This window comes from Vigna radiata, chromosome 9 (genome assembly GCF_000741045.1).
Source record: "Vigna radiata var. radiata cultivar VC1973A chromosome 9, Vradiata_ver6, whole genome shotgun sequence".
Classification (NCBI taxonomy): domain Eukaryota; kingdom Viridiplantae; phylum Streptophyta; class Magnoliopsida; order Fabales; family Fabaceae; genus Vigna; species Vigna radiata.
The window spans coordinates 7,897,125-7,910,503 of NC_028359.1; the positions used below are offsets into that span (position 1 = coordinate 7,897,125).

Genomic DNA, 13,379 nt, shown 5'->3' on the forward strand with positions numbered 1-13,379 from the left:
AATAACCAGATGAATAAAATACTGACACATGATCTATTATTAATATATTAGAGTATTTATTTATTTGTATTTAATTCCATATATATATATATATATTATTAAAAATTTTATATTGACTAAAAAAAGAAAATAAATTTATAATATATAAAAAAATACAAATTTCACTTTGAATTCTAGATGAGTTTTGCAAAAGTAAATATGATTAAAATTACAATTCTTAAAAATATGATAATCTCTTATATTCATTCATTTACAAGTTATTTGTCCTGAATTTCGAATATCGCTCGAAAAAACCTACATAACTACTAATGCATTTTCTCTTAGTAAAGTAGCATAATATAGTTTACATGTAGCTTCATAACATACTTCAAGAGTCATTGCATTGTTTGTTGCATTGCACATTCCCAATTAACACTGTTTATTTCATCACCTCATGTCATAGTTGAATATGAAGAAAACAACATATGTATATGTCCTTCATACGATGAACCATGAAACAGCAAAAATAACACTTAAGAAGCTGCATATATCTTATGTGTTTTATCTCCCAAACAGTGAACGAATAGCACGTACGAACTGGAAAACAGCGAAAACAATGAAAGCAATGCCTACCAAAGTGGAACTTGCTCTCCAAGGGTCTCTGAAGTAAACCAACCAAAGAGCTGCCATGGTGCGGTTCCAAACATTCTGGTAATGCTTGTTCAGTTCATTGATAGTCTCAAAGTAACACGTTGAGTTTGTCACAACATGTTTGCTCAGACTGTTGACAAGGGTTGCCACTTCCTTATCACTCCCCAACTCATGCACGATCACTTCCTTTTCAACCAGCAACTCCACATCAAGCTGAGTGTGTATAAGAGAGTCGATGAGATTGACATAATTGCAAATGTAAGGCTTATCAGGATAGTGGCACTGCTCAAAGGCAATCAGGTTCCTCAGCACACATTCAGTTGTGTGATCCACCTTCAACTGGGGGATCCTAAAACGTGCCTTGAAGTGGTTCAAGTATGGCAAGCAACCTAAGCAAAGAAAGGAACTCAGAAATGGCTTCTTCTCAAAAGTTATGTCTAGCAACCTTCTGTTCATATGCTTCTCAAAGCTCACTCCTGATTCTTGCAACTTTGTTGCCGTTCTTAACACATGAAGTGCACAATCATTTCTGCGACCCCAATCTGTTGGAAGGTAAAAGTACCTTCAAAAAATTGGTGGACAACATCATCTCATCACATGCTAGTTATAGCACCCACACAAACAGAAAATATAGACAAATTTAAAACATCAAAATGTCAGTTGAATCATACCTTATCAGATCAGTGAAGTGTTTAGTGCTCTTGTTGCATCTATCTTTGTTCTTTGACTTAGAATGTTTCTTGGAACTTCGGAGTGAGCCACTGAAGTAGTTTTTCCTTGACTGGTTTTTGTCAAGAACACGTTTGGTTTCATCAGAAGAAGACATCTGGGTGTCATAGAATGCAAAGTACTCGATGGCAAGATCAACAAACCCTGCATTGTGTTCATCCTTCTTGCTGTCACCAGGGACAACAGTGTCGTAGAGTCTCTGAAGCACAAAAAAGGGTATCTGATTCTCCAACAAGATCAAGTCCCTTGTGATGTTCTTGCTGAGCCATGACTGTGTCAAGATGAGATCATCACTGTGTTTCACCCTAAAAGATTTGGTCTGCTTGTAATCGTGCTCGTGCTTGGATCTCTCAGATTTCCAGTGACAGTTCCTCAGCAAGAGTTCCATGATGAACACTGCATCGAGCAGCATCATGTCGACGAACTTCTCTCTGGAGATGTCAGGGAATTTATCTGCATAACATTCTCTGATGTTTTCTTCCTTTTCTTGGAGGTATTGCTTGAAGCTCTTCATGGCTTGTTCGTTTGAGACACGTTCCCAGAAGAAGTGGAAGTAACTTTTCTTGTGCTCTTGCATTGGCTGGAGTTGGTGTTTGGTGAGATGAATTGGGCCAATTGAGATCCACTCAGGAGTGTACGCATCCTCGTTCACCTTTCGGAGATTGTAAGGAACCTTGTAGATGCTGCACTCGGACAACCTTAGCTCCTCCAGCTCTGGCATGTCGATGATGTGTTTCACCATCTCAAATTCGGTTTCAGACAGTGAAGAACCACAGGTTTTGTAAGCATTTGCCATTGTTGCAGAAACCAGCTTCAGCTCAACTTGCTTTTTATCAAAATGGAAAAACCAAGCTTCTGTTGTCTGCATTATAATCATTGTTTAAAGGATTAAATTAAACTACTGGATTAGTCTCACAATTATTTGAAATTTTTTAAATGAATTTATAAATTATTTCCTTTAATGTAGTCCTTAATTATGTATTTTTAAAACGTTGTAAATTTCACCAAGACCCAGGTAAAAAAAATAAAATTGATAGACTTCTCGTTTTTATGTTATACACAAATTTATTATCAAAAGACATAATAACTATGGCTGGTGATATGTTTGCACTCTATTTTTCTTATATTGTCATTTGACACTCCTAAAAAATATATCCAGTAATTGATGCATCTCAAAGATCATGCAAATACATAATATGCAAGATATCACCAAAGGGAAAGAACACAGCAGAAACTGTGACTAAAACTTGAAAAGATAAACTAAAAACTGGAAAACTTGAGAACCTGTTTGAGTGGAGAAATTATTTGAAGAGTTTGAGGTTTTCTGTTCTTCTTCAGTAGCAGCCACCTTTGTCCATGTTCATGTTTTGTGAGTGTGAGTGTGGCCTTTTATGTTGGCCAAAAGGGGAAACTGATGAAGACTTCATGCCACTTTATTCAATAATCAATGCATGTTTTTGTTTGGTAGCTTCTTCAAACAATTATTTAAAAATGATTGAGGACTTTAAAGTATATGGAAAACATAATATTATTGATGATTTTTTTTAGAGAGTGAAAGAAAAAGGAGATAAAGCTTTTTCTTCATTTTATCTCAGATTATTAAAGTGATATTTTCTGTTGTACCAACTAGAGAGTCAATAATGTTTGGAAAATTAAAAGTAAAAATATTAAACAAAACTAGAATTATACTAATTTATATAAAATTTTAACACTATACTTTAATACTTTGAATAGGAAAATGATGAACATTTCCAACTTTATCATATGTGAAATAGTTTGTGATGATATTTTTCTAATGTAGATGACGTCGATGCTGATCTATTATAGATGCGTCACGTCTTTGTATGAAAAACAAATTGGTCATACTTTAAAGAAATATATTTAATATATAAATTTTTAGTTTGATTCATTATTATAGCAAGCTTTTGGTCCATTCATATTAAATTATATATATATATATATATATATATATATATATATATATATATATTTTGTTAAAAATTTCATATCTACTATAAATAAAGTTCATTCATATAATATAAGTGAATATAAACTTTATCTTAAAAATTAGATTTATTAGATTAAATTAAGTTTAATGTCTACCGTATATATGTTTGGAGTCCGATAAAATGAAACATTATTTTAATTAAACTCTGTTCCTAAAAGACTATTTTCAATTAAGAATTTAATCTGTACGTTAATTTTATATTATTAATTGATTGAAAATTAATGTATGAAAGACAAAAAAAAAATGGGCAATTATCAGCAGAAACATAACATTGACTCATCATCCACCAACAAGATGGAAAGGAAAAGTGTAGAAACATCATATCCATATAATAATTAATACCTTGCATATGCAATTAATTTCCTCAAAACGTTTTTCCATAACATGTTAGTGGACGAAAAGCTTAATGTTTCTTATTGTTTTCTTTTTAATATTTTGTATAGATAGCTTAAATGTATTTATTTTGTAAGTTGGATTCATCCTAGTTCTAAATTTTGATATATTTTTAATTCATAAATTTTAAAAATAAATAAATATAATTTAAAGTCTAAAATAGTTCTGTCTACACAAAGAAAAGTTTTATCAATTATTAAAGCATGATTTCATGATTTGTAAGAAATAGATTTTACCATAATAAACTCTCATGAAAACTTCTTTTTTCACTAGTGATCGAAGAACCTAACGTTATCTTCCACCTTATTAAAATCTCTAAAGTTTTCAGCACGTTTAAAAGTTTGAAGAATTAGATCATAGTCTCATGTATAAGATATGATAAATTTGCTGTAAACAAAGTAATATACAATGCAGATCATTTATGATAGTCATAACATTTCTTTTGCTCATCCTTCTTTCATCTGTCATCTGATATAAAATTCACTGCATTGCCTCACAGCTGTATATCACTCATAAATTCAATGAAGTTGCATCAAGTCTTTCTGAGTCAACCTCTTTGGCCAACATAAAATGAGAGAGAAATGGAGTCACCCTTTCAAGGGAAAAAATTTCCAATTTCTCAAGCTGTCTCCATTTTTTGTCTGTCTATTTTGGTGTTTTAATCATGGTTGTATTATAGCTACAATAGTTAAAACATATTTACATATTTTTCTTCCTATTCATGCGTTATATAATAGAACGAAGTCAGTGTTATTCTAAAAAATAAAAAATAAAAAAAAAATCATTTTTTTAATATTGGGTTACCTTGCATGGGATAAACAAAATCTAGGTCAAATTTAAACCTAAAAAATGGAACCTTGAATGGAGAGCTATGGTTACATATCTTGAATGTGTACTATATATATGATTTTCCAATTTTTAATATTTTGTACTATAGTTTACTAATATCTTAATAGAAATCCTTTAAATTGTTAAATAATTTTTATATATATTGAATATAACTTAGAAGATGATTAAATGGTGTGTTGTGTAGTCACAAATGTAGGTTTACTTCTCATTTATTCTTAATACAGACAAAAATATTTATTATATAGGAAGATAAGGTAACCATATATATTGAGTGTTAGGGTGGTGATACATAAATATGCCTTTTGCCCTGCTTAAGAAATAATCTTTCGTAAAAATTATGATATTGTTTACTTTTTTATACTTTAAAAGATATTTGGTTTTAGTTTCTATTTTTCAAGAGTGTTAAAGTTAATTTTATGTGACAAATAATATTATTTTAATTATTTTTAATTTAAAAGTATAATATATTATTAAAAAAGAGTATTAAATAAATTTACTTAAGGAGACTAAAAAAATAAAAAATAAAAAATAAAAAATAAACGCTTTCTTTGGGGTTAGGTGGAGTCATTTACGAATTCGCGTGTTGCCGTATGCTGTATGGTTGAAACTTTGATTGAAGACAAATGACTTTCACTGTACGATGATTGCTTCGTACTTTGGTTCTTGTTCCTGTGTATGTACTAAACTCATGTGTCTGCAGATTCTAAGGAAATTGAAACTGGGTTGCTGCAACAATGGGCGTGCATTCTGGTTCTTCGTCACATGAACCCAAATCTCTTGAGCTGGTAAAACACGTGATCGACATTGGAGTCCCAGAAAAGCTAAGGTTGTCTGAGCGTAGCATCTACAAGGTTCCATTCAATCTCCGAGAAGTGAACAAGGATGCATACACTCCTTACTGCATCTCAATAGGCCCAATTCACTTCGAAGGTGTAAACCTCAAAACAATGCAAGAACACAAGCTGAGATACTATCTATTCTTCTTGGATCGTGTCTCAAACGGACAAGCCATTATGAAGAGCTTCGAGCACTACCTCCAGAACAAAGAACAAGAGATTCGACGATGCTATTCGGAGAAGTTCACATTGTCCACAGAGAAATTCGTAGCCATGATGCTGTTGGATGCTGTGTTCATCATGGAGCTTTTCTTGAGAAACTATGAGTCGAAATCAAAATCGTTTGATGATGATCTCATCATGAAACAGTCCTGGCTCGCTCGTGACATCGCCAGGGACTTGATCCTTCTGGAAAATCAAATACCCTTTTTTGTTTTGTTGGAACTCTACGAAAAGGTTGTCCCAGATTGTAAGAAAGAACACACTGGCTTTGTCGATCTTGCGTTCGAGTACTTTGCATTCTATGACCCTCAGATGTGGCTTTTTTCTAATAACCAAGAAACCAAGAAAGGAAATTTCTGTTGCTCCAAGGAACCTTGTAAAGCAAAGAGCAAAGGTAGCAGCTTTAAGGATCTGAAACCAGAACACTTCACTGATCTGATAAGGTTCTCTTACCTTCCCACTGATGAAACAAAAGGGCAAGCTTCTGATCATGTTCCAAGAACTGCAACAAAGTTGCAAGACTCGGGAGAGTACTTCGAGAAAGGTGGTGGGAAGAGAAAGCTACTAGACGTAACCTTCGAGAAGAAACAAATTCTGAGTCTGTGTCTTTGTTTAGGTTGTCTGCAATGCTTGAACCACTTCAAGGCACGTTTTAGGATACCCCAGTTGAAGGTGGACCACAACACAGAATGTCTGTTCAGGAACCTGATTGCCTTTGAGCAGTGCCACTATCCTGATAAGCCTTACATTTGCAACTATGTCAATCTCATCGACTCTCTTATACACACTCAGCTTGATGTGGAGTTGCTGGTTGAAAAGGAAGTGATTGTTCATGAATTGGGGAGTCACAAGGAAGTAGCATCTCTTGTGAATGGTTTGTGCAAACATGTTGTGACAAACTCAACCTGCTACTATGACACCATAAAAGGTTTGAACGATCATTACAAGAACAAATGGTACCACACCATGGCATCGTTGAGGTTGGTGTACTTCAGAGACCTTTGGAGAGCAAGTTCTACTGTTGTCGGGATTGCTGTGCTCATCTTTGCTGTCTTCCAATTCCTACGAGCTCTTCGTGCTCTCTTCAAAACGTAAGCTTTTGGATTATTATTATTGCACTTTTTCTTTTCAATGTGTGTCTTTTGCTTTCAACTTTTGTAAAAACTTTCAAGTTTGTGACAGTTTGAAACGATTACATTGTATTTGAATTAAAAGTCGTATCAACATGAAACACTTTTTTTTTTTGTTTTCATAAGATCAAATTTAATGAAATCGTTTCAAACTTATCGATTTGGTATTGCTGTGTGTGGAACTTTAATCTTCTCAGAATGTAATGTTGTGTTTTTGGATTGTTGTGTGAGAGGCTTTAATATGCTTCATCGAGTCGTTCCTTTGGTACCAATGTAATAAGCATATATGTTTGTTGTTGTCTTCGAAATTCAATCCAAGTCGTTTTTATACATCAAGAGTTTTTCGGTTCTTTATAATGAGAGAAAAATATTTTTTTAACAACTTTTCTTTTTTATAATTTTTTACAACTTAACTTCATTTTAAATATATGTACCAATGAAATAGTGATATATAATCCATTATTAAAATGTTGTTAATAATATAATTATTTCCAAAATCCAATATAGGCGGTTTTCATAAACTCTCGTAAGGGACCGTTTTTAAAAACTTTCAAAAATTACATTAGCTTTTAAGAATTTTCACAATGATTACACTTAAAATTGTCGAAAATTATTTATTAACCATGTTTTTTTTAACATTTTCTCAATCGTATAAAATATATTTAGCTGATAACATGTGGTGGTTAATGATTGATCTGTTTTAAATGTTTTTTTAAAAAAAATTCAAATAAATCAATAAAATAGTGACACATAATTAATTATAAAAATTATTAATATATCAGAATTCAAAATTAAACTCATAGGTGAAAAAAACTTGATAAAATTTTTGATATTTTTTTTTGTAGTGCATAAGCTTAGAACTCACTTTTCAACGTGATGTACTCATTAATGTACTCATTAATTAAAAAAAGAGAGTATTATTATTTTGATACCCAAAAGTTTTTTACATACATTTTAAATTTAACTTTTCTAAAGATAAAAAAAAAATTGATTGTCAACTTGTGCAAGTGATATAGAACAACATTTTTCATAAGTAAATTTTTGTATTCAAAAAGAAAAAGTGAAATTGAAAGATAAATAAGAAAAATATTTTTTCACACTTTGTACTAATTAATAGTCCACTTTTAGAAATATCTTGTTCATTAAAAAAATTAATTTTGTATTTGGAAAAATAAATTAAAAGATAAAATAAAATAGAAAATGTGCATAAAAATTTGTTGGGTGTAATAATATTCATAAAATATATAATGTAAAATAGATCTAAATATTTATTAGGTATTATGATTATCCTAAATTAATTGAAAAACATCTCTCACACACACATTATTATTCATAAAATATATAATATAAAATAGATCTAAATATCTATTTGGTATTATGGTCACTACATAATTTTGAAAAGAGAAACCATCTAAATCAGTAATTTAAAAGAAATTCAACCACTGAGTAAATAAACAAGTAGGACTTTGACACTCTGTCACAGTGATTTAATATTTCTGAGTCAACACAAACTTACTTTTAATATATCAAAATCCCAAATCGTGTTTCACGCGATTCCCCTGTTCACACTTCACAGGGAGGAGTGCACTCCAACTGTTTGCATTTATAACATTTGCAGAAATCTAATCGGTTAACCGTGGAAAAAGAAATCGATCTCATAGTTGGAACACATTATTGATAGTTTGATAGTATGATAAAAAACAAGCATGCCCATCTTTCAATTTCAGTTGTTAGCATTTGTGTGGGAAAATTCTAAGATCATATCAATTTTAATATTTTGGTCGAAGCACACCAATGACCCTTAGAAAGTTTAAAACAGCAAACAAGAACACAGCAATTCCCACTATGGTTGAACTGAATCTCCAAGGGTCACGGAAGTATACAGACTTCAGCATACCCATGTAGTGTTTCCAACCGCAGTTGTAGTGTTCATTGAGTTCCCTTGTGATTCTGCCATAATAATTTGAAGTCACAACAACATGTCTGCAAAGACCATTTATCATAGTTGCTAACTCATTGTGGCTGCCAAGTTCATGCACAATTATTTCACTGTCCACCAAAAGCTCTACATCATCCTGAGTGTGAATTAAGGAGTCAATTAGATTCACATAGTTGCATATGAAAGGCTGGTCTGAATAATGGCACTGCTCCAAAGCAATGAGGTTTCTTAGTATACATTCTGTCACCTGGTCTACCTTCAAATGGGGTATTTGCAAACGAGATTTGAAACATTTAGTGAATGGTAAGCAACCAAAACACAAGAACCAGCTCAGAATTGGAGATTTCTCAAACTTTATATCCAAATAGTTCCTACCTTCAACAGTTTCAAAACTAACACCTGCTTCATCCAACTTTGTTGCAGTCCTCAGAACACATTCCACAGCACAAGGAGTGAAATGTTGTGATGAGTTCTTATTAACCTGGATTTGTCTGGGAAGGTAAGTGTATCTGATCAAATCAGTGAAGTTTAAGCAAGATTCATAATTCTTGATCATCTCCACCTTTTGAATTGATTTGTGTGGATAATAGTCTTCAAAGTAGTTAAAGGCAAGTTCAGTGAACTTGAGACAGCTTTCCTTGCTGCCATTATCTCCAAGGATGACCCTTGTGTGCAACTCCTCCAACACAAACATGGGAAGCTGGTTTTCTAACAGTGACAAGTCACGTTGAGTCATCTTGCAAATCCATGATGTGGTGAACATCAAATCATTCTTCTGTTCAGATTTGTTTGCTTTTCTCAGAAACAGTTCCATGATGAAGACTGAGTCTAACAGGATCATGTCCACAAAATTATCATTCTTGTGGAGTTCTGGCTCGGAGTAAGAGTTCCCTATCTTTTCTTTGTTCTCTTCAAGGAAGACTTTATACTTTGACAAAGCTAAACACTGCCTCTGAGATAAACGTTTCCAGAAGGCATGAAAATACCTTTGCTTCAGTTTTTCCTGCTTCAGCTCTGGCTTTTCATGGTGAAGAGGGCCTATTGAGATGAAATATGGTGTATAGGCTTCCACATTCAGTTTATGGAGATGGTGAGGAACCTTGTAGATGCAACATTGATCATGCATCTCAGGCTCAATCTGTTCAGGAATGTTAACTATGTGCTGAATCTGAGGTTTATTTTCAGGTAAAGCAGTAAAAGTAGAAGCAGAAGTCATTGAAACACAACTTTCTCTTTCTGACAGCAAGAAAAACCGAGGTTAAACCTTGATTTTGGTCTGAATTCCTTGGATGCTTTCAGGTTTCAAAGTGGCCTGCATATCACATGCATTTGAGATAACATGAAAAACTGTAATTTGGTGAGAAAAATAACAAGAAAGTTGAACTTGAAACATACATCAAACACCAGTGGAAAGACATAAATGTTTCATAATCATAACAAGCATGGTAACACAAATCTATTTCCTTTGTCAAATGAGGCCAACTAGAGATAAAACACAAACCTAGGTGGTTCTGGTAAACTCGAATAGAAAGTGTTTGACTGGTGTGTTACAGCTTGCAAGGCCTAAAAAGATAGGAGTAACACCTTCCAGTAACTTTCAGACTCTGCTACCTTGGTATGTGAGCTGTTATGCAGTTTTTGTCTGTTTTCAATGATGCATGTGCATTTGTTTTTAACAAAATGGGAATGTTTAATTATAGTAACTCATATTAATGCTGCTTAATTGTTGTTAATGTTGGCACAAGTGTGAGTGGTCCAACATTTACAATTTTCCTAAGATGTGGTCTTTCCCACATGCTATTTTCTTACTATTTATTGACTGATTTAACAACTTTAGTTCACTTTGCTCATTTGTATTCATTCAAAGATCTGTTAAACATTATGAAAGAGTTTAAGTTTTTCTTCCTTAGATACAAGAATTCATCATCACATGTGTTCAATTTCAAAATTATGGTTTAAAAATGGTGAATTGAGAGAGACTTCTAGAGAAAATGAATGTGCTGAGAATGTGCAGTGTTACTATGTTTTGTCTTTTGGGTGGGGTAACATGCTATGTGCTGCTTTGTCTCTATTTTCAAAGTTCATGACTTTTTTACACTGTAGCTGGGACACGGGATTAGGTAAAGCTTTCACTTTTTTTCTTTTAGGTCTCTCATAATAAGTATAATAAATATTCAAACCTAGTTCCATTTTAACATGTTTCTAAGAGGCTTAGAAAATCATGGAAATACTAAGATCAAAGCAATGAAAAAATCATGAATATTTAAGTATTAAATTAAATTCTTTTAAGATTTAATAGTCGATATGAATCTTGAAAGTTTTGTATAACCTAGTCCTTACATTAAAGGTTCTCAAAATTGTAATTTCTCTATATAATTTAAATTATAAAAGAAGAAAGTGAATAAATACTCAATAGATGAATCATTTTATTATTGAGGCGGTCATTTTATGATTGAGGCGGTGTGAGTAAATAAGAAAAATGTTTAATATCTATTTTGGTCTCTTTTTTCGGAGGGTTCGTTCAAAGTGATCCTCTTTTTTTAAAAACTTTATTAAAGTCCTACATTTTGTAAAAACTGTGTAAATTAGTCTTTTGTTAACGGCAAAACGGCCAGCTGGCAAATATTTGATGACTTGTACAAATAAAATTCGTTGTAGTCCTCATATTGGTTTAAAAATGTTTATTGTGTCCTTCATGTTGGTTTAAAAATGTTTATTGTGGTCCCCCTTTAAAAATGTTTATTGTGGGTATTTTAACAGCATGCAACCATGCTGGAATGCTCGATCAAGTGCTCAACTACTTAGAGACAGGAAGCGACTTCACAAATTTGTCAATGAAAAATGCTCTTGTGGAAATTTTTGTGGTTTTCTCTAAAAGCAGCTAAAATTTCATGTGTTGCAATCCAAAACTGATGAGTTCTTTTTTCACATCTCCACACTTACTGATATAACACGTGAAACTACACTGATAAACTTCAAATTATTGTGATTGTAGTTTCCCAAAAGGTTAGCGCATGGATTACTAGATCACACGTGAAATCTTTAACATGTATTAAACAATGTACAAATGGCTTACCTTTCTAAGATGACATGATGATTTTGGCTCCGCAGAACATGTGAGACATTAGATTTCTTTAGTTTACTGATACATTTTTTTTAGTAAAAGGGGACCACAATAAACATTTTTAAACCAACACGAGGACCACAATAAACATTTTTAAACCAATATGAGGATTACAAAGAATTTTATTTGTACAAGTCATCAAATATTTGCCAGCTGGCAGTTTTGCCTTTAGCAGAATTAACGCCGTTAGCAAAAAGGACTAAATTGCACAGTTTTTGCAAAAAGTAGAACTTTAGTGAACTTTTTAAAAAAGGAAGGACCACTTTGAACAAACCCCCTGAAAAGAGGGACCAAAATAGGTATTAAACCTAAGAAAAATAAAAGTGTATTTATTGTAATTTTTATTAGTACAAACCTACTAATAAATGAATGTTATATTAAACAAGTACATGAGAAATAGATATAAATATAATTATTATATTTTAATCATCCTTCAGATTATGAACGACAAATATAGAAAATTATATATACAAATTAAAACACTACAATTTTTAAAAGAAAAGGGAATACAAAATGTGTAGGTATCGGAGGGGTATGGTTCGAAGAGTATAACGCAGCGGAATTAAAAACTTAGAGAGCGTATAAGCGTGTTCAGTCACTTTTAACAAACAAGTTGGTCCTTTTTCGCAAATCAATTTTCTTTAAGAAAATTTATCAAGCACTTAATATGCGTAAAATGAAATGAGTGTAGGGAATAGAAAAATCACACAAGTATTTTTATACTAGTTCGATTCAACAGAATCTACGTCCAGTCGTTAATCACTGTAAAAAGTTATTAACAATTCCACTAAAAACAATCTCACGGATTTACAATAAGTGAACAAAATATAAAAAAACCTTCCTTCGACGAGCGAACCGGAAGAAGACCACTCTGACAACTCGAAGAGAATCGCTCTGGCAATCGACCAACGATTCGCGAGCTTCTCCTTTCACGAGACCAGGCAGAGCACCTTGCTAACTCGTAGAGAGTCTACTCCGGCTATCGACACACGATACGTGAGCCTCTCCTTTCACGAGACCAAGCAAAGGAACAATGAACAAAGCTTTTGAGAACTTTCCTCTGACAAACAGTGTTCTATTAAGCTTCTCAGTTGAAAAATGTTGCCTCTGAATTTTACAGAAGCCAAATATATAGCCAATTGAACTGAATGCCAAAGGTCAGGTCCCAACTGCCACGAATAATCAATTATTGTAAGTGATAATCAATTATTCAAGTCCGTTACAGGGTTTTCAAAAAGTGATAATCGATTATATGAAGTGATAATCAATTATTCAAGTATGACTTGTGATAATCGATTATTGCTTCATGATAATTGATTATTCTAGTACAAAATGCAAGTGATAATCAATTATAGCTTGTCCATAATCGATTATTCCAGTTAAAAATACAAGGTTTAAGATTTTCCTACTACATTCAAGTTCTGCAAGTTGCTTTTTAAATAATTCTAATGTTCTCTTCAAATAATACTTCTTGCAGCATCATCAAATCAATTCTTCAGGTTTTACCAATACTCCTCAT

The 13,379-nt window shown here is 32.6% G+C and overlaps 3 protein-coding genes across 4 annotated transcripts; 1 reads left to right on the forward strand and 2 right to left on the reverse strand.

The window, feature by feature from the left end:
• Positions 1-239: 239 nt before the first annotated feature.
• LOC106772930 (UPF0481 protein At3g47200) lies at positions 240-2,742 on the reverse strand. The gene is made up of 3 exons (XM_014659573.2): positions 2,644-2,742; positions 1,302-2,221; positions 240-1,192 (listed from the first exon to the last, which is right to left on the reverse strand). Exons 2-3 carry the CDS (start codon positions 2,153-2,155, stop codon positions 541-543), a joined length of 1,506 nt encoding a protein of 501 aa, XP_014515059.1. The 5' UTR covers positions 2,156-2,221; positions 2,644-2,742; the 3' UTR covers positions 240-540.
• A 2,433-nt stretch (positions 2,743-5,175) lies between these two features.
• Positions 5,176-7,065, forward strand: LOC106773924 (UPF0481 protein At3g47200-like). Its single transcript, XM_014660691.2, has one exon. The coding sequence runs from the start codon at positions 5,344-5,346 to the stop codon at positions 6,760-6,762; it is 1,419 nt and encodes a 472-aa protein (XP_014516177.2). The 5' UTR covers positions 5,176-5,343; the 3' UTR covers positions 6,763-7,065.
• Positions 7,066-8,298: 1,233 nt separating this feature from the next.
• LOC106773793 (UPF0481 protein At3g47200-like) lies at positions 8,299-10,420 on the reverse strand. 2 transcript variants are annotated; one of them, XM_014660545.2, is made up of 2 exons: positions 10,238-10,420; positions 8,299-10,048 (listed from the first exon to the last, which is right to left on the reverse strand). In XM_014660545.2, the coding sequence occupies exon 2, from the start codon at positions 9,950-9,952 to the stop codon at positions 8,567-8,569; it is 1,386 nt and encodes a 461-aa protein (XP_014516031.1). In that variant the 5' UTR covers positions 9,953-10,048; positions 10,238-10,420; the 3' UTR covers positions 8,299-8,566. The 2 variants fall into 2 exon arrangements, with proteins under 2 accessions (XP_014516031.1, XP_022642109.1); XM_022786388.1 differs by having other exon boundaries at positions 10,132-10,248.
• Between the last annotated feature and the right edge of the window lie 2,959 nt (positions 10,421-13,379).

Bases quoted from the DNA above. Each gene is read 5' to 3' on its own strand.
- LOC106772930 (XM_014659573.2), bottom strand. From the start codon at position 2,155: ATGGCAAATGCTTACAAAACCTGTGGTTCTTCACTGTCTGAAACCGAA. The intron at 1,193-1,301 runs GTATGATTCAAC...AATTTTTTGAAG, and splicing joins CACTTCACTGATCTGATAAG to GTACTTTTACCTTCCAACAG.
- LOC106773793 (XM_014660545.2), bottom strand. From the start codon at position 9,952: ATGACTTCTGCTTCTACTTTTACTGCTTTACCTGAAAATAAACCTCAG.
- LOC106773924 (XM_014660691.2), top strand. From the start codon at position 5,344: ATGGGCGTGCATTCTGGTTCTTCGTCACATGAACCCAAATCTCTTGAG.